Source organism: Leptosomus discolor, chromosome 14 (genome assembly GCF_034619465.1).
Source record: "Leptosomus discolor isolate bLepDis1 chromosome 14, bLepDis1.hap2, whole genome shotgun sequence".
Classification (NCBI taxonomy): Eukaryota; Metazoa; Chordata; class Aves; order Leptosomiformes; family Leptosomidae; genus Leptosomus; species Leptosomus discolor.
Window position 1 is genome coordinate 3,464,144 of NC_141404.1, and position 26,069 is coordinate 3,490,212.

Genomic DNA, 26,069 nt, shown 5'->3' on the forward strand with positions numbered 1-26,069 from the left:
TGCACCCAGGTTTAAATAATTCACAGGTCGCCTCCGATCGTTCTCAGGGGTGGGAAAACTTTGAGGGGGCTGATGTTTGCCACGCATTTTTTTTTCCCCTAAATTATCCCCACGCAGCACTGCGGGGCATGGCGGCGCGGGCTCACTGCGGCCTGAGACCCCCACGCTGAGACCCGCCACCCGTGGGCAGCCACGGGGCTCACCCCGATGGCACCGGGGCTGTTCCCGGTCCCTGCGGCTCACGGGGCAGCAGCGACGCTTCGGCATCCCCTAACCGGGGCCGTCGGAGCTTCTCTCACCCTGGGCCACACCGTGGTCGGGCAGCGGTGCTGGGATGTGCTCTGGACCCCGGAGCTGGGAGGGGGAAGGCAGATGTCCGCAGCCTGCCTCTGCCAGGAGTCACGGGAGCCTCGAGAGGCGACATGGTGGCCCAAGCTCCCCCTGGTACGTGGCCTCCACGAGGTGCTGGTGGCTTCTGCAGCCACGGCCACCACCTTTGTCCCACGCTGGTCCTCCTGCCTGCTCCCACGTGTGCCCTGATCTGGGCCTAAGTAGTATTTAATGCCCAGCCCAGGTATTTAGAGCTCAGCCCAGGTACTTGGTGCCTGTCCCCAGGGCTCGGTGCCTGTCCCTAGGGCACGGTGCCTGTCCCCAGGGCACGGTACCTGTCCCCAGGGGTCAGTGCCTGTCCCTAGGGGTCAGTGCTTGTCCCCAGGGCATGGTACCTGTCCCCAGGGGTCGGTGCCTGTCCCCAGGGCTCGGTGCCTGTCCCCAGGGGTCAGTGCCTGTCCCGAGGAGTCGGTGCCTGTCCCCATGGGTTAGTGCCTGTCCCCAGGGCTCCGTGCCTATCCCCAGGGGTCAGTGCCTGTCCCTAGGGGTCAGTGCTTGTCCCCAGGGCACGGTACCTGTCCCCAGGTGTTGGTGCCTGTCCCCAGGGGTCAGTGCCTGTCCCTAGGAGTCGGTGCCTGTCCCCATGGGTTAGTGCCTGTCCCCAGGGCTCCGTGCCTGTCCCCAGGGGTTAGTGCCTGTCCCTAGGGCTCGGTGCCTGTCCCTAGGGCTCGGTGCCTGTCCCCAAGGCTCGGTGCTTGTCCCCAGGGCTCGGTACCTGTCCCCAAAGCTCGGTCACTTCCCCGGGGAACAGCTGCCCCGCTCAGAGGCTGCAACCTGCCTCGCTCCCTGCTCCGCTCCCGGTGCACCAGCTCCCTGCCCGGTGCTGCCGGGGATCCCTGCCCGGTGCAGCGGGGCGGGGAGGCGGTGGCGGGGCGGGACGCGATGGCGGATCCGCCTCCCTCCCTCCCTCCCTCCCTTCCCCTCCCCTCCCACCCCCGTCCCTCCCCTGCCCGGTAGCAGGTCTGGGCACGGTTCGCGGGAGCAACTTGGCGGCTCGTCCCCTTCCTCCCTCTCCCCGGGCCAGCGCGGCCATGGCGGGCGGGCGGCCCCGCCGCTCCTAGAGCCGCCGCCGCCGCCCGGGAGGAGCCGCCGCCGCCGCCGCCGCCGCCGGGATGAGCTCCCTCGCCTTCGACGATGCGGCCCTGGAGGGGTTGGCACCGGCCCTCGGCCTCTCCGGGGCCAACGACATCGACACGGCCCTGCTCAGCGATATCGACGGTGCGTCCCGACCCGGGCGGCGGCGAGGGGGGGGGCGGGGAGGGGGCTCAGTGCACGACCGGGACCGGGCTGGGGGCATCACCGGGGCTCGGTGCACGGCCGGGGGGGCTGGGGGGTATCACCGGGGCTCGGTGCATACCGGGCTCGGTGCATGGCCGTGGTTGGAGAGACCAGGCTCGGTGCACGGTGAGGGAACCGGGGAAAGGGCCGTGACCGCAGGAGCGGGTTCGGTGCATAACCGGGAGTCGGTGCATGGTCAGGCTGAAGGGAACGGGCTCGGTGCCGGGCCCGGTGGAGGTGGGGGTGCGGTAGGGGGGTACACGGGGACACCGAGCTGCGGAGTCGGTTGCAGGACCGGGTGGTCCGGGCTGGCTCCGTTACCGGGGACTCGGAGGGTCCCGGGGGGGGGGTGGGGGGGGTGGTAGTGGTGGCGAACAGGACACCAGGACGCAGCCCCCCCCCCCCCCCCCGGGGCTGAATATGCCGGGACAGCCCCACCGAGGCCCCCGCCGGCCGTAGCATCGTGTCGTTTTTAGTCCCGCCCCCTCCGTGACGTCATCGGCGACGGGTTACTCCCGGTCATTCCCTCCAGGACGCCTGGATTCCCCCGAATCACCCAACCGGGATGGGGTGAAATAGGGGAGGTTCTACAGCGACTCCCCAAGGTTGAACGGAGCATCCCTGGGGCTGGCGCCCGTTAGCACCCACCTTACCCACTCCCTTTGGGGGGGTGTGGTGTGGTCCGTGGGATGGGGACCCATTCCCCGAGGGTCCCCACCATCGTGGCATCGAGGTCTTACTGGTGCTGGGTGTGTGGCTTTAGCCAAAAATGGGGTTTCCTAGCCCTCGGCCAGCCCCGCGCCCGCCTCGCCGCATGCTCCACCGGCTCTGCCGGACCGGCAGAGCCGGTGGAGCATGCGGCGAGGCGGGCGCGGGGCTGGCCAAATCCTCCGACACCTGCCCCGCTGTAGGGCCCAGGGAGGGTCTGTCCTCAGGGAGCCGGGATGGAGGTGGCATCCCAGTGCTGGAGGCTCATCCCAATGGCAATCGGGGCGAATCGGGGCAGATCCCGGTGCCACCTGCCTCCCCCGGTGAGGTTTTGGCGTGAGAAGGTGGCCCGCCGTGGGGTTTCGCCATGCTCCTTTGCGGCACGGTCATCTGGGCCACCTCGTGCCCCATGGTTCTGCCACGCAGCCCAGAGTTTGCCCTGGGTGGCTGTGGGTTGTTCCTTGTCACCCCCGTGCCCACCCCGGGGTGACGGTGGGATGCGCATGCAGGGATGTGGGTGCCCTGCGCCCGCCGGGACCTGCCAGGACCCATAACCATGGGGCTCTGCTCCGTGGGCCTGAAGCAGTGGGGGGGGGGGGCAGCTGTGGCACCGCTGGGTGCCCGTGTCGTGCCGATGGCGTGGGTGGCAGCGTGTGCCACAGGATAGAAATATCTGGTAGGTGCCGGGGGGGCTGGGAGAGCTGTGCCCACCCCTGGGGCTGAGCAGCAAGAAGGGAGGGGGGGGGAGAGACTGGGAGGGAGCACCCACTGTCTGAGCAGCGAGAAGTGGGGAGACTGGGAGGGAGCACCCACTCTCTGAGCAGCAAGAAGGGGGGGGAGACCGGGAGGGAGCACCCACTGTCTGAGCAGCGGGAAGGGGAGAGACTGGGGGGGAGCACCCACTCTCTGAGCAGCAAGAAGGTGGGGGAGACTGGGGGGGAGCACCCACTGTCTGAGCAGCGAGAAGGGGGGAGGCCAGGAGGGAGCCTGCACCGCCAGACTTTGCTCTCTTGCCCCTGGACCACGGGGAAGCCTTGAGGATCTCTTGAGTCGGGGGGGGATTTGAGGCTGGGAGACCCCCCCCCCGTGGAAGGAAACCCACCTGCGTAGAGACGGGTGGATGCCTTTGGGCAGGGAGGGGAATGGGGCTGCACGAAGACCCCAGGTCCTTGCGGGGTGTCTCCTTTGGGTGCTGGGCATCGAGCGAGGAGCGTCATGTCGGGGCAGCTGGACACGGGGCGGGGGGGGGGGAGGGCCCTTTGGGGCGCAAGGGCGAAGGGGTTAACGATGGGTGACCCCAAGTAACCGCCAGCACCGGGTTACGACAGGGTGCCCGGGAGTAACCGGGCTCACCTTGGCGAGGCCGCGGGGCTGTCTGGGGGCGGCGGGCGGCGATTGGCGGAGTCGCATCACCCCATCGCCGGCTTCGCTCCAGGCCTGGCGCGGGCAGCGGTGGCGGGGAGGGCTGGCGGGGAGGCGGCGAGAACATGGCTTCGAAATATCCCAGCGCCTCGTCGCAGGCCGGCACGGGGCTGAGCGGGGGCCGCAGCCTGCTCCTGGGGACCCCCCGTGCGCCCACCGGCATGGAGTGCGCCTTCGAAGGTACCCCCCTCCTCGCCATCTTCCTCCTCCTCGCCTGGTGGGGTCATGGCTGTGGCCGCTCTTGGGGTGCTGCACGCCATGGGGGGGGGTCTGGGGGTTGTGTGCCTCGGTTGGCGCATCCTGAGGGGGGTGTGCTTGGGGGTACCGCGGTGGGGGCACTCCGGGGTCTGTGTGGCTGGGGTACCGCAGTGGGGGGACCCTGGGGTCTGTGCACCCTGGGGGTACCACAGTGGGGGCACCCCAGGGTCCGTGTGCCTGGGGTACCGCGGTGGGGGCACCCCGGGCTCCGTGTGCTTGGGGTACCACGGTGGGGGGACCCTGGGGTCTGTGTGCCTCGGGTACCACAGTGGGGGGACCCTGGGGTCTGTGTGCCTGGGGTACCACGGTGAGGGGACCCTGGGGTCTGTGTGCCTGGGGTACCGCAGTGGGGACACCCCGGGGTCTGTGCACCCTGGGGGTACCACAGTGGGGACACCCCAGGGTCTGTGTGCCTGGGGTACCACGGTGGGGGCACCCCTGGGTCTGTGTGCTTGGGGTACCACGGTGGGGGCACCCCGGGGTCTGTGTGCCTGGGGGTAGCGCAGTGGGGGACACCCCAGGGTCTGTGTGCCTGGGGTACCACGGTGGGGGCACCCCTGGGTCTGTGTGCTTGGGGGTAGCGCAGTGGGGGACCCCAGGGTCTGTGTACCTGAGGATACTGCGATGGAGGGACCCCAGGGTCTGTGCACCTGGGAGTACCACAGTGGGGGCACCCTGGGGTCTGTGTGCCTGGGGTTACTGCAGTGGGGGGACCCTGGGGTGCTTTGGTGGGGGCATCCTTGGACATCTCAGCGGGGGCATCTCTGGACACCCCAATATGTGGGTGTTGGGGTATGTCGATGGGGACATCCCCCAGCACCCGGGACCCACTGTGTGGGGGCAGACACACCCCCCACACACACCCCCCCCCTCGAGACTTTTTAACCCTGCGCTTGCCCAGCTGCCCTCCTGAGGGGTGTCATGGGCAGGCATGCCTGGCACAGGGGTCTGGCACATCCAGGGTGTGCCACCCCTCTGTCCCAGCCCGAGCACCCCCTCGCCTTGACAGAGGGGCTGCTTTGGGGGTTGTCAGTGTTTCCAGTACATGAACGGGCTGGTGCAAGCCCATCTCTGCCCCCCTCGACCTCAGAAAGAGGCTGAGATCCACTCTGCCACCCCTAGACTGGGCTGGAAACCGCCTGGTGGCCAGGTCCTGCCACCCCTGTTGCGACCACCGTGCCTCAGTTTCCCCACCGCCAGGTTGGCCAGGAGGCCACAAGGAGCAGGGCACAGCAGATTCGCGGGCTCTGGGGGAATTTTGCCTCGCTGGGTTATGGGCATCCACCCCCAAAGTGCTGAGCTGTGGGGTGGGCAGCACGGGGCCAGCCCAGGGACCCCCGGGGGCCACTTGGGAGGCGCAGGGCCAGGGCAGCCGCTGACAGCAGGGTGCTGGGGGCGGGGCTGTTTTGCAGATATGCTCCAGCTGATCAACACGCCGGACAATGACTTCTCGGGACTGTTTGACTCGCCGTTCGGTGCCCCCGACAGCACCGTGCCCCCGGGGCTCCCCCCGGCCCCGGGCACCCTCGGCACCTACCTGGGGCCCAGTAAACCTCCCCCTGCTGCCCCCACTAGCAGCATCTACCCGGGGCCCCCCGGGATGGCGACCTTCACCCCGCAGCCCCCAGCCCCGCTCGTGCCGGCCCCGGGTGTCAAGGAGGAGCCGGCGGCCGTGCCCAGCAGCCAGCCCCAGCCTGGAGCGATGCTGGCCCCCAGCTTCATCCCCGCGTCCCCTGGCCAGTTCAGCTCCCAGCCTTTGGTGGGCTACCAGAACCAGCACAGCTTCTCCGGTGAGGATTTGGGGGTGCAGGGGCGGGGGGGTTAGGGGTCTTGCTGGGGGGGTGGGGGTGGGATGCATCGCTGTGGGATGGGGCTGCCCTGGGTGGGCTGGTGCCAGGGGGTCTGGTAACGCTGTTCTCTGCTCCGTGCCCAGCCGTGCAGCCTGGGGGTGCGGGGCAGCCCCTGCCCAGCCCCCTGCCCACCCCGCAGCCCAGCCAGCCGGTGGCACTGCCCGGCCCCGTGCAGAGCGTGGCACCCCAGCAGCTCCTGGCCCCCGCCGCCCCCGCCGCCCAGCCTGTCTCACCTCAGATCCAGCCGGTGCCGGTAAGCCCAGGGCCAGGGGTGGGTGGTGGTGGTGGTGGGGGGTGTCCCAGTGCCCACCTCCCCCCCCCCACCCCCCTGACCCTCCCTGCCCCCCCAGGTCCTGCTGCAGCCCCATTTTATCAAGGCTGACTCCCTGCTGCTGACGGCAGTCAAGACGGATGCCGGCAGTGCCAAGACCTCCACCATCGCCTCCCTGGGTACCAGTGCCAGCGGCTCCGCCGCCCCGCTGCAGGTGCCGGTAAGTCACACCATCGGGGAGCTCCAGGGTGAGGGGATGTTCCTGGACCCCCCCCCCCCCCCGCCCCCCACCGACGCCACCCCGCATCCCCGCAGGCACTGGTGAGCGGAGGGACCATCCTGGCCACGGTGCCGCTGGTGGTGGACGCCGAGAAGTTGCCCATCAACCGGCTGGCGCCCAGCGGGAAGCCGGTGCTGGTGCAGAGCCGGGGGGAGAAGCGCACGGCGCACAACGCCATCGAGAAACGCTACCGCTCCTCCATCAACGACAAGATCGTGGAGCTCAAGGACCTGGTGGTGGGCACCGAGGCCAAGGTGGGAGCCCCGGGGGTGGTGGGGCAGGGGTGGGCAAGGAAGGGCTTCGCCCGGGGTTTCGGCTGAGCCATCCCTGCCCGCCGGCAGCTCAACAAGTCGGCGATCCTGAGGAAGGCGATCGAGTACATCCGCTTCCTGCAGCAGAGCAACCAGAAGCTGAAGCAGGAGAACCTCACCCTGAAGATGGCTGTGCAGAAGAACCGTGAGTGGAAGGGCAGGTCTTGGTGGTGGTGGTGGTGGGGGCTCAGCCCCGGGGCTGCTGTACCCCCCCTCCCAGTGCCCTTCAGCCCTCTTTGCTCCCCACAGAGTCCCTGAAGGACCTAGTGGCCTCCTGCAGCAGGGGGGCCAAGGCAGAGGCCCCAATGGAGGTGGTGAAGCCGGAGGTGATGGAGATGCTGACGCCACCACCCTCGGACATGGGCTCGCCGTCCCACCACAGCCCGCTCTCGCTCAGCGGGGGCAGCAGCAACAGCAGCAGCGACTCGGAGCCCGACAGCCCCCTCTGCGACCATGGCAAGGTGTGTGTGTGGGGGGGCTATGGGGGAGGAATCCCCTTGCCCAAAGCGAGGTGGAGGATCTGCTGCATCACGCTGGGGGTGCCAAGAGCAAAGTGAACCAGATGCCGGCGTGGGCAAAGGAGCTCAGAGCCTTGGTCTTACTCTCTGAGGCGGCTCCTCACCCAATTCGGGGCTGGAGGGAGGGGTGTGGGGGCATTCTGGGGTGCACAGGGCTGCTGCACCCATGCCTCGTGCTCTGTACCCCAAAATGTGCTCTGTGCCCCATGCCTATACCCTGTGCTCCACGCCCGTGCCCTATATCCCATGCCTGTGCCTCATCACCATGCCCTATATACCATACCCTATATCCCATGCCTGTGCCTCATCACCATGCCCTATATACCATACCCTATATCCCATGCCCTATGGCATCGCCATGCCCTATATCCCATACCTGTGCCTCATCACCATGCCCTATATACCATACCCTATATCCCATGCCTGTGCCTCATCACCATGCCCTATATACCATACCCTATATCCCATGCCCTATGGCATCGCCATGCCCTATATCCCATACCTGTGCCTCATCACCATGCCCTATATACCATACCCTATATCGCATGCCCTATGGCATCACCACACCCTATATCCCATACCTGTGCCTCATCACCATGCCCTATATACCATACCCTATATCCCATGCCCTATGGCATCGCCACGCCCTATATCCCACGCCTGTGCCCCATCACCCCACCCCATGTCCATGCCCGTGCCTGTACCCCGGGGCTCACAACAGCTCTGCCCACGCAGGTGAAGCAGGAACGTCCACCGCCCTCACCCAGCAGCCAAGGCATGCTGGACCGCTCCCGCATGGCCCTCTGCGCCTTCGTCTTCCTCTGCCTCTCCTTCAACCCCCTGGCTTCCCTCCTCCGTGGCTCTGGTGCCCCGGCTCCTGTGGGGAACCCAGGCACCGCTGGTCCCAGCAGGAGCATCATGGCCGAGTCTGGCACTGTGGGTAAGCTCTGGCGTGGGGCAGGGGCACTTGGGGTGGAGGACGTTGGGGTGGAGGCTGTCAGGGAAGGTGGTTGTTGGGGTGGGCAGAGGGATGGAGGCTGTTGAGGTGGGCACGTGGTGGAGGCCACTGGGGTGGAGGCTGTTGGGATAGGTGTGGGGTGGAGGCATCAGGGCGGGCATTGAGCTAGAGGTTGTTGAGGTGAAGACTATCAGGGTGCAGGGTGTTGAGGTGGGTGCGCGGTAGGGGCTACGTGGGTCAAGGCTGTTGGGGTGGAACCCATCAGGGTGGAGGCTGTGGGGGTGAGGCCATCAGGAGGGGGGTCTTGGGGTAGGTCCGAGATGGGAGACAATCGGTGTGGAGGATGCTGGGATGGACACCGTTGGAGCGGAGGCTCTTGGGGTGAAGGCAGTTGAGATGGAGGCTGTTGGAGTGGAGACCCTCAGAGTGGAGGTGGTCATGGTGGACATGGGGTAAAGGCCATCAGGAGGGGGGGTCTCAGGACAGGTCTGAGATGGGAGACTATAAGGGTGTAAGATGCCGGGGTGGACGCTGTTGGAGCGGAGGCTCTTGGGGTGGGCACGGGGTGAAGGTGACCGGGATGGAGCCCCTGGGGTGGGCGCACGGCGGAGGCGGCGCTGACCCCCCTCCCCACGCAGAGGAGCCGTGGGGGTGGTCGCAGTGGCTGTGGCCCACGCTGGCCTTCTGGGCGCTGAACGCGGCGCTGGTGCTGGGGGCGGTGGTGCGGCTCTTCGTCTGCGGGGAGCCCGTCACCCGCCCCCACTCCGAGCCCTCCGTCCTCTTCTGGCGGCACCGCCGGCAAGCCGACCTCGACCTCGACCGGGTAAGCCCCCCACCCCCTTGCCACCCCCTGCATGATGTCACCTGCCCCACCTACCCCGCCCATGCCCCACCTACCCCGCCCATGCCCCACCTACCCCGCCCATGCCCCACCTGGGCCCCACCAGCCCTCTGTACCAGCACCTGCTCTCTGGGGTAGCCCCGCCCATTTCACAGTGCCCGCCCCTTCTAGTGTTAGCCCCACCCACCTGTTCCAGCCCCGCCTCTTCTCTGTCCTAGCCCCGCCCACCGCTCTAAGCATAGCCCACCTGGCCCCGCCCCAGTGCCACAAGTAGCCCCGCCCACCTGCCCCCAGCCCCTCCTATTCCCCTGGGCTAGCCCCGCCCATGCACCCTAAATTTACCCCACCTGGCCCCGCCCCAGCACAAGTAGCCCCGCCCACCTGTTCCAGCCCCACCTCTTCTCTGTCCTAGCCCCACCCACCCCTCCAAGCATAGCCCACCTGGCCCCGCCCCAGTGCCACAAGTAGCCCCGCCCACCCACCCCAGCCCCGCCTACCCACCCCAGCCCCGCCTCCTCCCCGGACTGGCCCCTCCCACCCTTAACCTCAGCCCAGCCTGTCCCCTCGCCATCTCTGCGTGGCCCCGCCTATTCCCCATACAAGCTCCACCCCTGCCCTGTCCCCGCCCCCCTCCCCTTGGCCCCGCCCCCCCGGCCCTGACCCGCTCTCTCCCTGTGGGGGGGGGCACAGGGGGATTTCGCCCAGGGGGCCCAGCACCTCCGGACGGCGCTGGGGGCGCTGGGGCGGCCGCTTCCCGCCTCCCACGGGGACCTGGCCTGCAGCCTGCTCTGGAGCCTGCTGCGGCACCTGCTCCAGCGCCTCTGGGTGGGCCGCTGGCTGGCCGCCCGTGCCGGGGGGCTGCGCCCGGACCCCCCGCCCCCCGCCCACGTCCGCCAGAGCGCCCGCGACGCCGCCATGGCCTACCACCGCCTGCACCAGCTCCACCTCGCCGGTAAGGCCCCCCGCGCCGCGGGATGCGACCCCTGCGCCCCCCCCCCCCCCCCCCACCCCCTGAATCCCCCACCCCCCCACCCTGAGCTCCCCTCCCCGGCCCTGAGACCCCCCTCCTCGCTCCGTCCCCGCAGGGAAGCAGGCCGGGGGGCACCTGCTGGCCATCAACCTGGCGCTGAGCGCCGTCAACTTGGCCGAGTGCGCCGGCGACGCCGTCTCCGTGGCCGCCCTGGCCGAGATCTACGTGGCGGCCGCCCTGCGGGTCAAGGCCAGCCTGCACCGCTGCTTCCACTTCTTGGCCGTGAGTGCGGGGCGGCCCCCTCCACCGTGGGGTGCGGGGAGGAGGTCCTGTGTGTCCCCTGAGGCCACGTGGACTTAGGTGTGTCGCCCTCCCCTGACCGCCCCCCCCCCTCGGCTCTCCCCGCAGCGCCCCTTCCTCTGCAGCGCCCGGCGCGTGGCCCTGTCCCACGGCGGGGCCGTGCCCCCCGCCATGCAGTGGCTCTGCCACCCCTTGGGCCACCGCTTCTTCGTCGACGGGGACTGGGCTGTCAAGGGCGTCCCGAGGGAGACCATCTACAGCTCCGCTGGCAACCCAGGTAAACACACCCCCCCCGCCCCCAGCACCTCCACGCCCCCCATTTTGGGGTGGAGGCGTACCCGCTCACCGCCCCTCTGTGCCGCAGTGGACCCGCTGGCGCAGGTGACGCAGCTTTTCCGGGAGCACCTCCTGGAGAAGGCGCTGTGCTGTGTGGCCATGCCCGAGCCCGGCCGCCCCGCTGCCCAGGGAGAGGGGTAAGTGTCGGGGTGGGCACCCCGCTCCCCCCACCCGGCATGAGGCCAGCCCTGCTCACGGCCCCTCTCCCGGCAGACGCTTCTCCGACGCCCTCGAGTACCTCCAGCTGCTCAACGGCTGCTCCGACGCCAGCGGCGTGCCCGGCCCCACGCCCTCCATCAGCTCCGGCTTGGCGGCTGTCACAGGTGAGGCCGGCGTGTGGCTTTTCCCCCACCCTGGGGACACTTCATAGGAGGGGGGAGCCCCACGGGGCCGGTGGACACCCCGCTCCCGTGTCCCTCCCGCCCCGCAGGCACCGACCCCGTGTCCAAGTGGTGGGCGTCCATCATTGGCACAGTTATTCACTGGCTGCAGGGAGACGAGGAGGGGGCCGAGCGCCTCTACCCACTGGTGGAGACCATGCCCCGGGCGCTGCAGAGCTCTGAGTGAGTGCTGGAGGGACACCGGGGACACGGCGTGGCGGGGGGGGGGTTGGGGGGGGGGCAGCTCATCGCATGCCTCCCCTCCCTTTTTGGCTCGGCGCAGCCCCTGCGGACGCGCTCCGGGCGCTGCGGCTGGGCTGCCCGGTGTCTGCTGGAGAGGGGCACCGCCGTGCCCAGCGAGGGGCACCGCAGTGACCGTGTCTGTGTGTGTGTGTGTCCCCCAACCCTGCCTTGCAGCAAGCCCCTGCCCCGCGCCGCCCTGCACTCCTTCAGAGCCGTCCGGGCCATGCTGGGCAAGCAAGACGGGAGCCAGGCCAGCCTGAACCACTGCGACAAAGCCAGCAGCTGCCTGCGGGAGAGCCTGGAGCTGGGCAGCCCCCCCAAGGGCACCATTGACAAGGTGAGCCGAGGGGCGGGGGGGGGGGGGGGGGGGCGGGGAAAACACAAGGTGGCTGCCCACCCTGGGGGGGGGTGGGGGGGTGGTGTGGGGGTGGTGAGGGAGCACCCAGCCCTGGCGAGAGGTGTCCCCGGCCCTCGCGGGGGTGCATTGTAGTTGCATTGCATGTGTCAGACTGGGAGTGCAATGCCCCTGCCATGCAGCCCGGCGGGGGGCCCCGCGCAGCGACCGCCTGCCCGCAGGGACTTCCTCGGCCCCCGCCGTCTGTCCGGCCGTGTGTTCCCCCCCCCCCGCCCCTGGCTGCCACTCACCCACCTCCCCTCGCCTTCTGTTCCCCCCCCCCACCCCTGTCGCCTCCCCAGGCGGTCCAGCTCTTGCTGTGCGACCTGCTCCTCGTCACCCGCACCAACCTGTGGCAGCAGCAGATGACGGTCAGCCAGCAGCGCAGCTGCCTCTACCAGGCGTCCGCCCTGGAGCTCCGCGGCTTCCAGCAAGATCTCAGCAGCCTCCGGCGCCTGGCCCAGACCCTCCGCCCCGCCATGCGCCGGGTGAGCCCCTCACCCTTTATCCTGGTGGCTCCCCTCGTCCCCTGCCGCCGGCTGTGCTCACTGGGGTGTGTGTGTGTGTGTGTCCCCCTCAAACCTCCTCCAGGTGTTCCTGCACGAAGCCACCGCCAGGCTCATGGCCCGGGCCAGCCCCACACGTACCCACCAGCTGCTGGACCGCAGCCTGCGGAGGAGAGGGGTGCAGGGCAGCAAAACAGGTGGGACACAGGGTGGGGACACCCCGCTCCCCTCCCCGCAGCGCCCCAGCAGCATTGGGTGTTGGGGCGCAAGGGCTTTGGTGGTGGTACCTGCTCTGGGGGTGGGCGAATGGCCCCGTCACCGGGCCGGAGCACCCAAGGGAGGGTCGGTGGCTTCCAGTGGCACCCTTGGGGCTGACACCCGGTCTCCCCGCCGACCCCACCACCTTGCAGCCGGTGAGCCGGAGAGTCACCCCACGCCGCGGGAGCACGCCGAAGCCCTGCTCCTGGCCTGCTGCTACCTCCCGCCCAGCTTCCTCTCGGGGCCAGGCCAGCGGGTGGGCATGCTGGCCGAGGCCGCCCGCACCCTGGAGAAGCTGGGGGACAAACGGACGCTGCACGACTGCCAGCAGATGATCATCAAGCTGGGCAGCGGCACCACCGTCACGTCGGGCTAGCCGGGGAGGAGGGGCACGCTGCCAGCCCCCCTGCTCACCCCTCCTGCATCCGGGATGCCCCCTGATAGCCCCGCTGGGTCCGGGATGTAGGGAAAGGGGGTGGTTAGGGGGTGTTGGGGAGGTGCGTGCCTCAGTTTCCCCCCTGCCCCCCGCTGTGGGATGGGAGCCGCTTCTGCGGGACGGTGTAAGGGAGCAGGTTTTAAGGTGAGGGGGTGGGTGGGTGGAGAGGGGCAGGGTGATGCCCGCTGCCACCGGCTGGTGGGTGTGTGGAGGGTCCCAGCGTGGGACAGCCACGCGTGGGGCACCCCGGGTAGCATCAGCCCCCCGCCCCCCCCACGCCGTGGCTCTGTCCTTGTCCCCAGTCCGCTTGGGTGGTGGGACGTGGGGACCTCTAGTGACACTGTCCCAGTATTGCATGGCACTGGGATGCTTGGCCAGCCTGGCCCCAGTGCCACCCAGTAACTCCCCCCAGTGCCCTGGCATAGGGTGGGGACCCGTCCTCGCCCCCCTCTCTTGGTGTCCCTGCCCGCACCCCAGCCCCACCCCATGGGTCCTGCTGCTGCGGGGGGTGGGGGGGTGGGGGGGGCTTGTCTTTGCCCCTATTATGGGGGGAGGAGGTTTGGCCCCATGGTGGCAGCTAAGGGCCCTCTTTGGCCCCACAGTAGGCAAGAGGGGACCCCCAGCCTATCCCCCCCACCCCACCCCTCCAGCACTGACCAGTTCTCCCCCCCCCCCCCCCAGTTAGGAGCTGCCACCACCCCTGGGCACAGCTGGGCCTGAGCGCTTTTGGAGAAGGCATGGGAGGGTGGCACGGGGGGGCTGGTGGGTGCCCCTATCCCTTTGCTTCGCCCCCTCTTGTACATAGCCCCCCACCCTGCCCCAATCTCCTCCCCCCCCCCCCCCCCCCCCGCCTTGCCTTTTTAAACGGTATTTTCATAGTTGGAGAGTTTTGTACAGACAATTAAAGCTGATTATTTATACCGGTGTGTGCTGAACTGGGGAGGTGGGGACAGACACCGAACTTGGGGGGCACACAGAGCCCCCACCTAGGGCAAAGGACACCCCCCCACACACACAGCCCCCAGCTGGGCATCCCCAGCTGTGGGTCCTGCCTTGCAGGGGATGGGGGACACACAAGGGTGGCAGCGATGGGGACGCCGGGTGCCAAGGGACCCCCCCCAAACACACCCTCTTTACCCCAAGATGGGCTGGGGGTGTTGCCCCCCCCCGTACCTCAGCCCCCCTGCAGCATCCCTTCCAGCCCAGCCCTACAGCGAGACCCCCTCAGTGCAGGTGGCACCTGGGGACAAAGGGCCAGCCAAGGGGCTGGCACAGCCCGGGGGGGACCCCCAGGCACCCCCTCTGGGAGAAAAAGAGGCCACGAGCAGGGCGCCACGTACTTCCAAAACAATCGTTGTATCTTTATTGACGCTCTGAATGCAATGACCTGTTTTTTACTCTTAAGGAAAATAAACATCTTTTAGAAACAGCTTGTTACACACAATCTTCAGTGTGAAGCAATATACTAATAAGAACACTAGTCTTAACATTTACAGTCTTCATATATATTATATATATGTATATGTATACATATATATACACTATATAATGAGGCAATATATAATACACACGGTTTACCATTTTACAGTCATATGTACAAGATGTCACTAAAAATAGCCAGATTTCAGGCAACACTGCCAGGGACACTGGGATTATTATTTTTTTTCTTTAAATTAATTATTTTTATTATTCTTTCTTTTTTTTTTTTTTTTTTTTTTTCCCCCCGCCCCACCCCTCCCCTCCTTTTTTGTGTTTTTTTTTTTCACTCCCGTGTCCGAGGCAAGCTGCTGAAATGACAGACATTTTGTGGCCAGCAAACCTTAAGGGTGAGGGCTGGGTGGGACGGAGGGGACGTGACAGCCGGTGGGGACACGGGGTGCTGGTTCTGCGGGGTTGGGGGGGGGGGACGGGGACGGATGAGGCCAGCGCTGTGCCACCCCCCCCTGCCCCTTCGCAGGATGTTCTAGGGGCACAGCTGGCGCCTCTGTATTTAGGATGGGATTTGGGGTTGATTCACCCTGGGTTGGTTATTTGCTACCTGTGCCGGGGTGCAGAGAGTGGGAGGGGGGGGTCATAAGGGGGGTACCCCACTGGGAGTCGGGCAGGAGGTGATCCCAGGGCTGGGCAGCACCTCCCCCCCGCCCCAACTCCTCTGAGGTGGCCGGGAAGGGAAGCAAAAGCCGAGGGAGCTGGGCAAGCCCTGCGCCCAGAGCAGTACAGGGTGAGCCAGGGCCACGGAGAGGAAGCAAATGCCTCCTCCTCCTCCTCTGGCAAGGACCCTGCTGCCAGCTGGAAGCCATTTCTGGGCTACCTCCACCCTCTCGCACCAGGCTAAAACCCTGGGGTTCAGCCCCCCACAGCCCTGGGGTTTGCAACAGAGCCTGGGGTTTGCACCCAGAGCCCCGGGGTTCAGCACCCTGAGCCTGGGGTTTGAACCCAGAGCCATGGGGGGGCTTCAACACCCAGAGCCCTGGGATTTTGCACAAGCACAGCGACCCAAGCCTGTCCCCAGCAAGAAGAGATGCTGGCGAGGCCAAGCAGAGGGAGGTGGGTGGGTTTGGTTTTTTTTGGAGGGTGAGGGGGGAGATCCAGAAGAGCAGGACCAGGTGTCCCCATCCCAGCAGCGCCAGCGCCCCATGGAGCAGGAGGGTGGGTGGGTGCAACGGGCCGGGCTTTGGGGGGGAAGGAGCGCGGCCGGGGCAGCCTGGTGGGCACCCACCAGCCCAGCCAAGCGCCCTTCACCTCCGTGGGGACCCGGCCGCCCAGTGCAGGGTCTTGCACCCCGAGATAGGCAGGGTCGGGGGGGGGGGGGGGGGGGGGAGCAGACAGGAGGTGGAAGAACGAAACGGAAAAAGCAGAGTGGTGGTTCAAACAGCAGGCCGTTGTTTGTCTCTTTTTTTTGTGTGTGTGTCCTTTTTTTTTTTGTCTTTTTTTTTTTTTTGTCTTTTTTTCCTCTTTTTTCTTTTTTTTTGTTCCTTTTCTCCGCCGCACGTATATACAGACAGACACCGTGAGGTTTGCTGAAGGCAACATCTCAGATCAGATCAGTGTGAGATATGGAGAGCCAGGACCCGCGGGCGGGTCCGGCGGCCCCCACAGTAAGACAACATCGCCGGGACCCCCCCCCCCCTCCCCCCCGCCACCCCAACTCCTTGAACACACCCCCCCCCCCCTCCCCGCCCCCTCCTCCCCCCCCCCCCCCCCCGTGCAGCGATCACGGCCCGGGAGATCCCGTTCCGTCTCCCCTGTAAGGGCCAGGCCGGGTTTTGCCGGCACCCGGCGTGGGGGAAAACCCGGCGCTGGCTCTGCCCGCCCGGAACGGGCTCGGGGTGGGGAGGGGGCGGCAGCGCTGCGCCCACCTGCAGCGAAGGGGGGTGGGGGTGGGGATCCCGGTACGGCCCGGCCCGGCCCGGCCCGGCCCCGCTCCGCTCCCGGGGCGCTGCCTCCTCCGCCGGTCCCTCGCTGTTGGCGGGGCGGGTGCCCGCGGGGCGCTACAGCGGCTGCCTCTGCGGGGAGAAGGGGGAAGGGGGGGGGGGGGGGGGGGGGGGGGGAGGGGAGTGTCAGCCCGGTGGTCCCGCTGGAAAATGGGGGTGGTGGGCCCTGGGTCCAGTCCCCGGGCCGGTGGGGATGTGCCCATCAGCAGCCCCCCCGTGAATAATCGCGCACCCACCCGAGACGCAGCGCTTTTAGCACGGGTTCAATTATCCCGCTCCATCAGCGCTCAGGGAAGGGGGATAAACGCCCCCGTAGCCCAGCTTCGGGGGGGGTGGGAAGGGGGTCCCAGACCCGGCGCCCACTTGCTTGCCCCCACAGCGGAAGGCTCCTGGGTGGCCTGGTATCCCCTCAGGGATGCGATGCCCCATGGGGGGGGGTTGTGCCGTGGAGCGGGGTGTCCCCAGGCTGGTCCAAAGGCAGGTCCCCAAGGGGCTGCAGAGTATTGGGGGGGGGGTGGGGGGTGCGCGGGGGGTGCTCCAGGCTTACCTTATGTTTGGGACATTTCAGAGAGAAGCTCTCTTCAGTTAATAAGCAACCTGCGAGGAGAGGAGAAGGCCCTGTCAGGGGAGTCCCCACGACCGATGGGGACACGGCATCCTCCCCGTCACCGTCCGGACCAGCCTCAGCATTCAGCTGAGGCCGGACAAACTCAGGACACAAGCCAGCGCTGCTGGCGCAGCGGGCAGTGGCAGGCAGGGAGCCACAAGCCCACCCTTGCCCTTGGGTGGGCTTGAGTGTGGCAGAGTGGCCGGCCCTGTGGCTAGCTGGGTTGGAGCGTGCCCGGGGACCCCACGCCCCTGTCCCCACGGCCGGGCTCACCTGTGTCGACGGCACACGCGTAGTGGTAGGTGTGGGGACACCCCTTCTGGCAGCAGCCCACGGTGGCTCCCGCTTGCTGGCAGCTCGAGCACTTCTTTAAACGCCCCCAGGAATTCGGAGCAGGGAAGGAGAGATGTGGAGAGACAGAGAGACCCCGTCAGAGCCCAACACAGGAGCAAAGCACCCCGATGGCCCTGGCTGCAGGGGGAACGCGCTGGCATCCCTGCGCCTCTCCAGCCTCACACTGCCTCCCTCCCCCGGGCAGCATCCTTCCTCCCGTGCCGGAGCACCGCGGGCGATGCTGTGCCTCCCGCTCGGCCATCTGCAGCCACGCACGAGGTTTCAACCCGCTGTATCACTCCCCTGGACGGCGCCGAGCCTGCAGCCATCCTCCATGAGGCAAGAGGTGCAGAGGGGAAGGGACATGGCCCGGGCCGTGCCATGGCTCAGTGGCAGAGGCGGTGGAGGACCGCGGTGTTCCCCATCTCCTGCCCTGTCCCCAGCAGGTGCTGCAGGGATGGGAGCACCCAGTCCCACGGCGTGGGCAGGGAGAGGGCAGCAGCCTCCAGGCAGCCACGCCGCGAGCATGAACGCCTGGAAATATGGCCAGCCCCAAACCTGGTACCGTGGGGCTTGCTTGACACCCCCCTCCCCCAGGGTGGGTGGCTGTCCTCTCCCCCTCCCCAACACAAAACCCCCCCCGTGTCCCCCTGGTGATCTCCCAGCAGTGTCCTCCCTATTTTGCTCGCTCCATGTGCCCGTGCTCCTCTCGCTCTGGGAGACAAGCAGGGTAGGGCCGTCTCCTCCCTCCAGCCCCCCTGCTCCTGCTGCCCATCACTGTGGCATCAGGCCACGCCGCGCCCATTTTCGCCTCCCATCCTGCCTTCGCCAGGCTGCGTCTTGCCCTGCTCCGAGCCGCCCCACGCGACGCACGGCTGGGCCAGGGGACGCAACCCACCGCACTCAGCATCCTTACAGTCCCGGGGGTGGGAGGGGAGCCCTGCTGCCCTCCCAAAGCACAGCATAAATACACTTCTACGCCTAAAAGGGGGGGGTTTTAGGTGCTACCAGAGACGCGGCAGCACAAATCTCGCAGGAAGCCAGTGGGGCTCACAGAGCCTGAAACCCCCCCTGCTCTCCCACGGCGACTCGTCAGGGCCATCCCTATTAATTTTTATCCCGGCTGGAGGCGCAACCGCGGGAACGGCTTCGGCTGAAGGAGGCTGGCGGGAGATGCCGCCTCGGGGTGCGCTGCCGTGCCACGCCGTGCCGGGCGGGCGGCCGAGCTCTTACCAGGTCGGCAGCCGCCTTGACGGCCTCCTGCAGCCCGTAGAGCTTCCCCGCCACCAGGAAAACCCCAGCGGTCCATACGGCACAGGCCTCGTGCAGCCAGTGCTCCTGCGTGTCACCCGCCGGCTCCTGCGGCGGGGACTCGGCCTTGTGACATTCGTGCCGCCGGGGCTTTTCGGCCGCCTCCTCGCCCTCTGTCCTCTCGTCACAGCAGTAGCAGCTCTGCAGCCTACGAAACATGCCCCGCGGGCTGGAGCGCAGCGCGCTCTGCTTGGCCGCCTCGGCGGCACCCTCCGGCCGTGCCGCTTTGCCGCTGGCACCGCAGCCGCCCTCCGTCCCTCGAGGCGCCCGCTCGGCCGCGGCGGGTGGGACGGCGTCCTCGCCCGGCCCTTCCGCCCGTGCCTTCTCCTTCAGCCGCGACTTCTTCTTGGGCAGGCAGTCCTCGGGGTAGTAGGGCCCGCAGAGGTCCCCCAGGTCCTTGTAGTTGGCAGGGTTGCGGCACAGGCAGCAGACCAGGCAGGCGGCACTCAGCGCCTTCGACACCACCGGCCCCATGTGCATGGTGGAGGAGGCGGGCAGGGCCGCCCGCGGTCGAGGCGCCGGCCCGGCCGGTCCCCGTTGTAGCCGGGCCTCCTCGCCGGGCGAGTTGACGACGGTGCAGGCGGTGGTGAAGTCGCCGCGCCGTTCCACGCGGACGTAAGGGGCGAAGGGGGGAGCGCGGCTGTCCGCCCGCAGCCGCTTGCAGGAGATGTACTTCAGCCGGATCTCGGGCTCGGCGGGGTGCAGCAGCGGGGCCTGCTGGGCCTGCCGCCGCCGCTTGCCGCGGCTCTTGCACCGCGCCGGCACCGCCTTGGCCTTGCCGTGGGCCAGACGCTTCCGCTGCCGCTTGGAGTAGCCGTTGTAGTTGGAGTGGTTGGCCCGCGGCTTCGGCCCTCGCGCCGGCCCGGCGGTGGGGCGTCCCTCAGGGGGGCCCTCGTTGCCCCCCACCTCCTTCTCCTCGCTCTTTGGTTTCTTGCCCTCCCGCGGCGCCTCCTCCCCGCCGCCCAGGCCGGCCACACGCTCCCGGGGCAGCGGCGGCGGCACGGGGCCCAGGGGCACCTTGGCCATGCCCAGCGCCGCCGCTTTGCCCTTGCGGTTCCTCTTCTTGGGCAGGAGTCCCAGGCTCTTGGCTGCCATGGTGGAGCCGGGCTGGGCCCCCGGGATCGGCGTGCAGGCCTCACCCTGGCAGCCGTTGGCGGAGAGCTTCTTCCCTCCGCCCAGCTTCCCCTTCAGCGCTCGGCCGTTGGGGTTTCGGCAGAGCTGCTCAGCCGCCGGCGCGGCGGGAGCCTTCTGCGCTGCCACCAGCTTGGGCAGCCGCGCGTCGCCCGCCGCCGGGGCCACCCCGCTGTGCTTCACCGCCCGCTCCCTCTCCGGCCCCACCGGGCTCAAGGAGGTGCCGTAGGCAGCCGCGGTGGCCGCCGCTGCCGCCGTCGTGGCCGCCGGTTTGCAGGCAAACTTCTTCAGGTTGGGAGAGGTGATCTTCTGGACAATGGCCTCCAGCTTGAGGCCGCGGCCCTTGCGGGGAGGCAGCACTTTGGTCTTGGTGGCCTCCTGGAAGGCCGCCCGGGAGGTGATCTTGATGCAGACATCGGGGGCCTCCTTTGGCGGGGGTGGCTTTGGGACGGCTTCGCCGGAGCTCTTGGGGGGCAGCTTGGCTTTCACTTTCTTGGCCACGGGCATCTTCTTAAAGAGGCTGGGGGGCGCCTCTGGCTTCTCCTCTTTCACGCCGCTGCTGTTGCTCCGCAGGACCAGGTTCCTCTTCTTGGCGGGGATGGGGGAGATGAAGGTGGACTTCCTCTTCAGCGAGTGCAGCGGCCGCTCGGACATCTTGCCCCCCACGCCTGGCCCCGCTTTGGGCAACTTCATCCGGGCACCCACCTTGCCCTCCTTGTGGGGGCTGCCCGGGGCCGCCAGCTTGAAGGCGGGCGGGAGGTGGTTGTTGGAGATGAGCTTCTTGGGCGCCTTGCAGTTCTTCAGCCGGACATCGGCCGCCCGCTTGCCCCGCCGCCTCTTGGTGTAGAAAACCTCCTGCGTCTTCGTCCGGGAGCGCAGGATCATTGACCGCTGGTCCCTCTCCCCCACCTCCACCGCGTCCCCCTCCGGCGGTGTCGGCCCTGCCACCTCCTCCGCCGCCACCAAGCCGGGCACCAGGAGGGTGGCGTCACTGGCGTTTTGGACCACCTTGGGGGCTGGCCGGCTGCTGCGCTTCCTGGCTTTGAAAGCCACCCGCTGCTTGACGCCGCAGGAAGGCTTCTTCCCCAGCTTCTCCTGGTGCGTGGGGGCCTTCAGCCCCTCCAGCAGGGCTGGGGCGCGGGGCTCGGCGAGGGCGGTGAAGGAGCGGGTGCACATGCGCGCCGGCAGACCCTCGGCTGGAAACCGGGGTGTTTGGCTGTGGGCGTTCTTGCTCGGTATCTCCACCTGGCCATCTGGCCCAAGGCAGGCACTGGCCACACCGCCGGCTGCCGGCAGATCATCGAAGGGGCTCGGCACGGCGCTACCGGGGCCATCCCCCTCCGGCAACCGGCAGTGGACCCTCTTGTTGCGGAGGCTCTTGCCCCGTGAGACTGGCTCTGACTTCCCCAGCGTGTTTTCAGGGGCGAGTTGCTGTTTCACCGCAACCAACAGGCTGGATTTAGCATCGACCGCCTCCGGGTGGGACGTCTCCCCTCCACCGCTCTCCTCCTCGGGCTGGATGTGGGGCAGGGAGGACTTGAACCAGCTCTTCACCTTAGTCTCTGTGCCCACGGCAGGGCCCAGCAGGATGACGGACTGGCCGGAGAGGCGTGCGGCGGGAGCCGAGCTCTCCTTCTCCACCGTGCTGACCGTCTCCTCGGCGGACACGGGCACCTCGCTGGAGGACAGCACGGCGGGCACCTCCGGGGGCTTGGGCGGCGAGGCGTCGTACGTCACCGACTTCTGCTCCGAGCCGGCCAGCTCGCAGAGCGACGAGTACTCCTCCGCCTCCAGGTCCGACTCCTTCAGCTCCGGCGAGGAGATGATGGGGATCTCGCTGAAGTCCCCGGCCGAGCAGCAGTGCCGGGTGTCCTGCAGCCACCTCTCGCTGTCTGCCTTTGCTGCTTCATCGTAGGTCAGCGTCTCCTCCTCCTCCTCCTCCATCGCCTGCTGGCCAAAGTCCCGGGCCGGCTCGCTCTTGGCCGGCTGCTCGCCGTCGCACAGATCCAAGCCGCAGGCATTTTTTTTCTCCTTGCAGGAGCCCACCAATTTGCTGGGGAACAAGCCCTTGGGGAGGTCGGTGGCTTGCAGCTCCTTCCACCGCAGGCACGCCTCGCCCAGGCTCTCCTCCGGCCACTCAAAGTGCTCCATGGCGTTCTCGGACCCCACCGAGTTGGCGGTGGTGTTCGAGTAGCAGCTGTAGCCGGCGGCTCCCGCGCTCGACGTCGCTGCCGGGATGCTGGGCTTGGAGTTGAAGGCGAGCGTGGCGGCGTCCTTCAGCGCGTCCTTGGTCTCGGTGGCTGCGAACTCCACCTGGGGACCCTCGTACACCTCCTCACCGAAGTCCTTCCCCGCGCTGGCCCCCGAAGCCTTGTCCAGCTTGAGGGGCTCGGTGAGAGTGCTGGAGTCACCCTGGCTGGGCCAGGCGCCCTTCACCATGGAGTCCAGGCAGGGCCGGTGGTTCTCCAGCTGGAAGGGGGACTTGGTGGCCTCCTTGCTCAGCATGGGCGAGTTGGCCCAGGCTTTGTCCGCCTTCTCGCTGATGGCGTCCTGCAGGACGATGATCTCGGAGGCCAGCTCCTCCTGGGACAGGGCGCTGAGGAGCAGCCGGGGACAGTCCCGTTCGTTGGTCACGTACTTGGTGAAGGTCTCCAGGGGCAGGCTGGCGTGGATGCTCTGGAAGGAGTCGTCCGATTTGGTGGACATGTCGTCCGGGGAGGTCACGGAGCAGGTGGACACCGACTCGGGCTTCGCCTTGGAGTTGCTGTTGACGCGGGCAGGGCTGCGGTTCTGGTTGCAGTACAGGAAACTCCTCTCCAGCTGGTCCTCTGACCCGCTGAGGTAGTCGGCGTCCTGTGTCTCGGCGTGGACGGACTGGGGGGTGCTCAGCGGGTCGGACAGGGGGGTCCCCACCTGCTCGGCCGAGTAGGTGCTGCTCTCGGGGCTGCAGTGCTGCCCCTTGAGCTGCTCGGGGGTCCTCGCCGGGGTCTTGATGCCCTTTTTCTGGGGCACGGCCGCTTTGGAGAGCAGCAGCTGCTGGACGGTGTTGGAGATGTTCTCCACCTGGGAGGTGAGCGCCGTCAGGCTCTGCAGGCTCAGGTCCGACAGCAGGTTTTCGGGCAGCTTCTCCTTCTGCAAGTTTTTGCAGTTTCCCGATTGAGCGTCGGGGCTTGTCCCGTCGGTGGGAGAAGGGTTCAGCAGCGGCATGAAATGGCTGTGGTCGGCGATGCCGGCTGGGAAGGCGCCGGCACTCAGCGGCTGCTGGCTGTACTGGAAGTTCTCCAGGTTGGGCATCAGCGGGGAGGGAGTGGAGCTGTAGGACGGGGACCTGCCGACGGAACGAGCCGGCGAGTGGCTGGCGCTGGGGCTGAAGGTCTGGTAGTACTGCTCCGGCGTCCGGACGGGCGGCGCGTCGCCCTGGCAGTAGGTCTGGCCTGGCTGGTTGTAATGTTGGTACTTGGCCAGGTTTTGGTAGTGGAGAGTCTCCGGGGCGTGATGCCGCCCTTGCAAGGGCTGCGGCGGCTGCGGGGGCTGCGGGGGCTGCGGCGGCTGCGGCGGCGGCTGCGGGGGCTGCGGCGGCGGCTGCGGGGGCTGCTCGTAGCCGATGCGGTTGGGCTGGTAGCCGTGCAGGTTGGGCACACGGGGGCCGGGGGCCAGGCTGGCGGCGCTGCCCAGGGGCCGCTCCAGCGGCGGCTGCCCCGAGGGTGCCGTGCAGCTCTTGTAGGAGTGCGCAGGCTGGCTACCCCCCGGCACCGAGGAGTAGGTGGAGGAGGCGGGGAAGGACTGCGAGTGCTGGCCAAAGTGGGGGCTCTGCGAGAAGGGCATGGGCGAGGAGACGTCGTTGGGCAGCTTCTGCCGCTGCAGCTTGGGGTAGGGGAGCGCGGGCGGCTGCTGCTGCTGCTGCTGCTGCTGCTGCTGCTGCTGCTGCTGCTGCTGCTGTTGCTGCTGCTGCTGAAAATGAGTCCGGAAGGGCAGCGAGGCGCCCGCCGGCTCGTGGTACGGCCGCCCACCCGCCAAGGCCGCCGTCTTCTTCATCAGGCTCTCCTCATACTTGGCCACGCCGCCGGGCAGCGCCTGCGGCTGCCCGCCCCACGCCTGCAAGCTCTCGTCCCCCGAATAACGGGCCGGGTAAGGGCTGTTCTCCTGCACGGCGTAATTGGAAAAGGCCGGCCTGCCTTGCAGCTGCTGCCCCGCTAATTGCTTATTTCCCCGGTGGTATTTCTCCACGGCGCTGTTCTCGTAGCCCGAGTACGGCAGTTGCTGCTGACTGTAGTACTCCTTCGCCACCAGCCTCTGCCGCTCGCAGTTCGGCCCTGCCTGACTTTGATGCCTGTAATTCTCCAGGCGTGATGTATCTTGTGAAGTCGGCTGGTAGCTCTGCTGGTTGCCATGGAAACCACACCTTTCTCGAAAGGACTGCATGGCGCGGGCTCGTTATCTGCGAAGAGAGAGAGGCGAGAATTCAAATGAAGCGTCGCCCACCGCGGGCGGGCCGAGGAGCGGCGTGGCGGGCGGCGCAGCGGGGCACGGCCTCGCTGGCGCTGCCTCGCCCGGCGGCGCCTCGCAGGGCATCGCCCCGCGGCGCGGCGCCCGGCGCCGCCGCCTCTCCTTGCGCTGCCTCGCGGCGCCTCGCGGCGCCCAGCCGCGCGGCGCTTCGCGTCGCACCACCCCGCGTCGCGTCGCGCTGCCCTGCATCGCCCAGCCGCGCGCTGCTTGGCGCTGCATCGCCTGGCATGGCCTCACATCGCCCCGCGTTTCATTTCCCTGCAGCGTGCCGCCTTGCATCGCGTCGCCCGGCGTTGCATCGCCCTGCCTTGCGTGGCCCTGCATCCCACCACCTTGCATCGCGTCGCCTTGCATTGCATTCCCTGCATCGCATCGCCTTGCACTGCCCTGCACTGCATCGCCTTGCATCGCCCTGCATCACCCAGCAGTGCATCCCTTCGCATCGCGTCACCCAGCACTGCCTCACGTCGCCCTGCATTGAATTGCCTTGCATTGCATTGCCCTGCATCACCCAGCCGTGCGCTGCTTTGCGTTGCATCGCCTGGCATGGCCTCACATCGCCCTGCGTTTCATTTCCCTGCACTGTGTCGCCTTGCACTGTGTTGCCTTGCATTGCATCGCCTGGTATTGCATCGCCCTGCATTGCATTGCCCTGCCTTGCATCGCCCTGCATCCCATCACCTTGCATTGCCCTGCACTGCATCGCCTCGCATCACCCAGCAGCGCATCCCTTTGCACCGCCGTCGCCCACCGTTGCCTCACGTCGCCCTGCATCGCATCACCTTGCATTGCTTCTCTCTGCACCGTGTTGCCTTGCATGGCACCACCCTACATTGCATCACCCTGCATCGCACCCCCTCGCCTTGCATCGCCTTGCATCGCCCTGCATGGCACCACAGCACATCGCATCGCATCCCCTTGCCTTGCACCGCCCCGCGCTGCCCTACATCGCAGCAGCTGGCTTTGCATCGCCTCGCCTCGCTCCGCATCGCATCGCATCGTGTCGCCCCGCATCACGTCGCTCGGCGTCGCACCACCTCTCCTTGCATCATCCCCTACCGCTTCTCCTCGCATCGCCCCGCTCCGCAGCAGGGCGCCCACGAGCAGGGGGGTGGCCGGGGCCCGGCTGCCTCCTCCCTGCCTGTGGTGAGCCCAGCCAGCCCCCCCTCACCCTGCTGCTGGGAGCCTTCCCCATCTCTGCCGCCTACCCCGGCTCTGCAGGGAGAACCAACCCTCTCCCTGCCCGCCCCGCCTGGCGCAGTGACCCCCTGCACCGTGCCGGGGTCCCCCAGCCCCGCTGCCCTGCGTTTCACGCACCCGCTGCCCCTCGCCTCTGCAAATCACTTACCCACCTCCTTGCCCGCCCTCCCCGGGGACGCCGGGATCCTTCGAGCCCCTCCGAACACCCCGCTTATCACCATTCTTTTTTAATTATTAGGCTAATTACTGGAAGCAGCAGCGTGGAGGGCCAGAACCGCAGGCTCTGCTGCAAAAAAAAAGTCATTTCAACTTGCCGCCTCTGCCCATCTCTGCCTGCTGCTGCCTCCCGCCGTCCCCCCCAGCCCCAGCCGATCCCCCCTGCCCCGGTGCGATACCATCTGGAAGCTGTCTGCTCCCGCCAGCAGACGTCTATTAGCCGAGCGCCTCGCCATCGTCGTCATTAAACCTCCCCATTTCCCAGCCCCGCTTGCGTTAGGGGCAGGGAAGCACCTGGGTCCCTGGCTTTGAGCTCAGAGGTAGCCGAGGGGCTCGCAGGGGCTCACGAAGGGCTTCGGTGGTGGCGGGAGGGGGACGCATCCTGCCTGTCCCCAGCACCGGTGGGTCGGAGGCGTTGGGGTG

At 67.8% G+C, this 26,069-nt stretch overlaps 2 protein-coding genes across 2 annotated transcripts; one reads left to right on the top strand and one right to left on the bottom strand.

Moving 5' to 3' along the window:
- Positions 1-1,502: 1,502 nt before the first annotated feature.
- Positions 1,503-12,848, top strand: SREBF1 (sterol regulatory element binding transcription factor 1). Its single transcript, XM_086472804.1, has 19 exons — positions 1,503-1,608; positions 5,469-5,846; positions 5,990-6,159; positions 6,257-6,397; positions 6,493-6,711; positions 6,799-6,913; positions 7,018-7,229; positions 8,022-8,226; positions 8,883-9,067; positions 9,776-10,037; positions 10,171-10,337; positions 10,464-10,632; positions 10,720-10,828; positions 10,905-11,014; positions 11,122-11,254; positions 11,489-11,651; positions 12,011-12,196; positions 12,300-12,411; positions 12,625-12,848. Exons 1-19 carry the CDS (start codon positions 1,503-1,505, stop codon positions 12,846-12,848), a joined length of 3,366 nt encoding a protein of 1,121 aa, XP_086328930.1.
- Positions 12,849-16,609: 3,761 nt separating this feature from the next.
- Positions 16,610-24,146, bottom strand: RAI1 (retinoic acid induced 1). The gene is made up of 4 exons (XM_086473249.1): positions 18,516-24,146; positions 17,223-17,316; positions 16,890-16,939; positions 16,610-16,663 (listed from the first exon to the last, which is right to left on the bottom strand). The coding sequence occupies exons 1-4, from the start codon at positions 24,144-24,146 to the stop codon at positions 16,610-16,612; spliced, it is 5,829 nt and encodes a 1,942-aa protein (XP_086329375.1).
- Between the last annotated feature and the right edge of the window lie 1,923 nt (positions 24,147-26,069).

Coding starts and splice junctions, on each gene's coding strand:
- SREBF1 (XM_086472804.1), top strand. CDS start 1,503: ATGAGCTCCCTCGCCTTCGACGATGCGGCCCTGGAGGGGTTGGCACCG. Junction 10,829..10,904: donor CCCGCTGCCCAGGGAGAGGG/GTAAGTGTCGGG, acceptor CTCTCCCGGCAG/ACGCTTCTCCGACGCCCTCG. Junction 11,015..11,121: donor CGGCTTGGCGGCTGTCACAG/GTGAGGCCGGCG, acceptor CCCGCCCCGCAG/GCACCGACCCCGTGTCCAAG.
- RAI1 (XM_086473249.1), bottom strand. CDS start 24,146: ATGCAGTCCTTTCGAGAAAGGTGTGGTTTCCATGGCAACCAGCAGAGC. Junction 17,317..18,515: donor TCAAGGCGGCTGCCGACCTG/GTAAGAGCTCGG, acceptor GGGCGTTTAAAG/AAGTGCTCGAGCTGCCAGCA. Junction 16,664..16,889: donor TGAAATGTCCCAAACATAAG/GTAAGCCTGGAG, acceptor CCCCCCCCGAAG/CTGGGCTACGGGGGCGTTTA.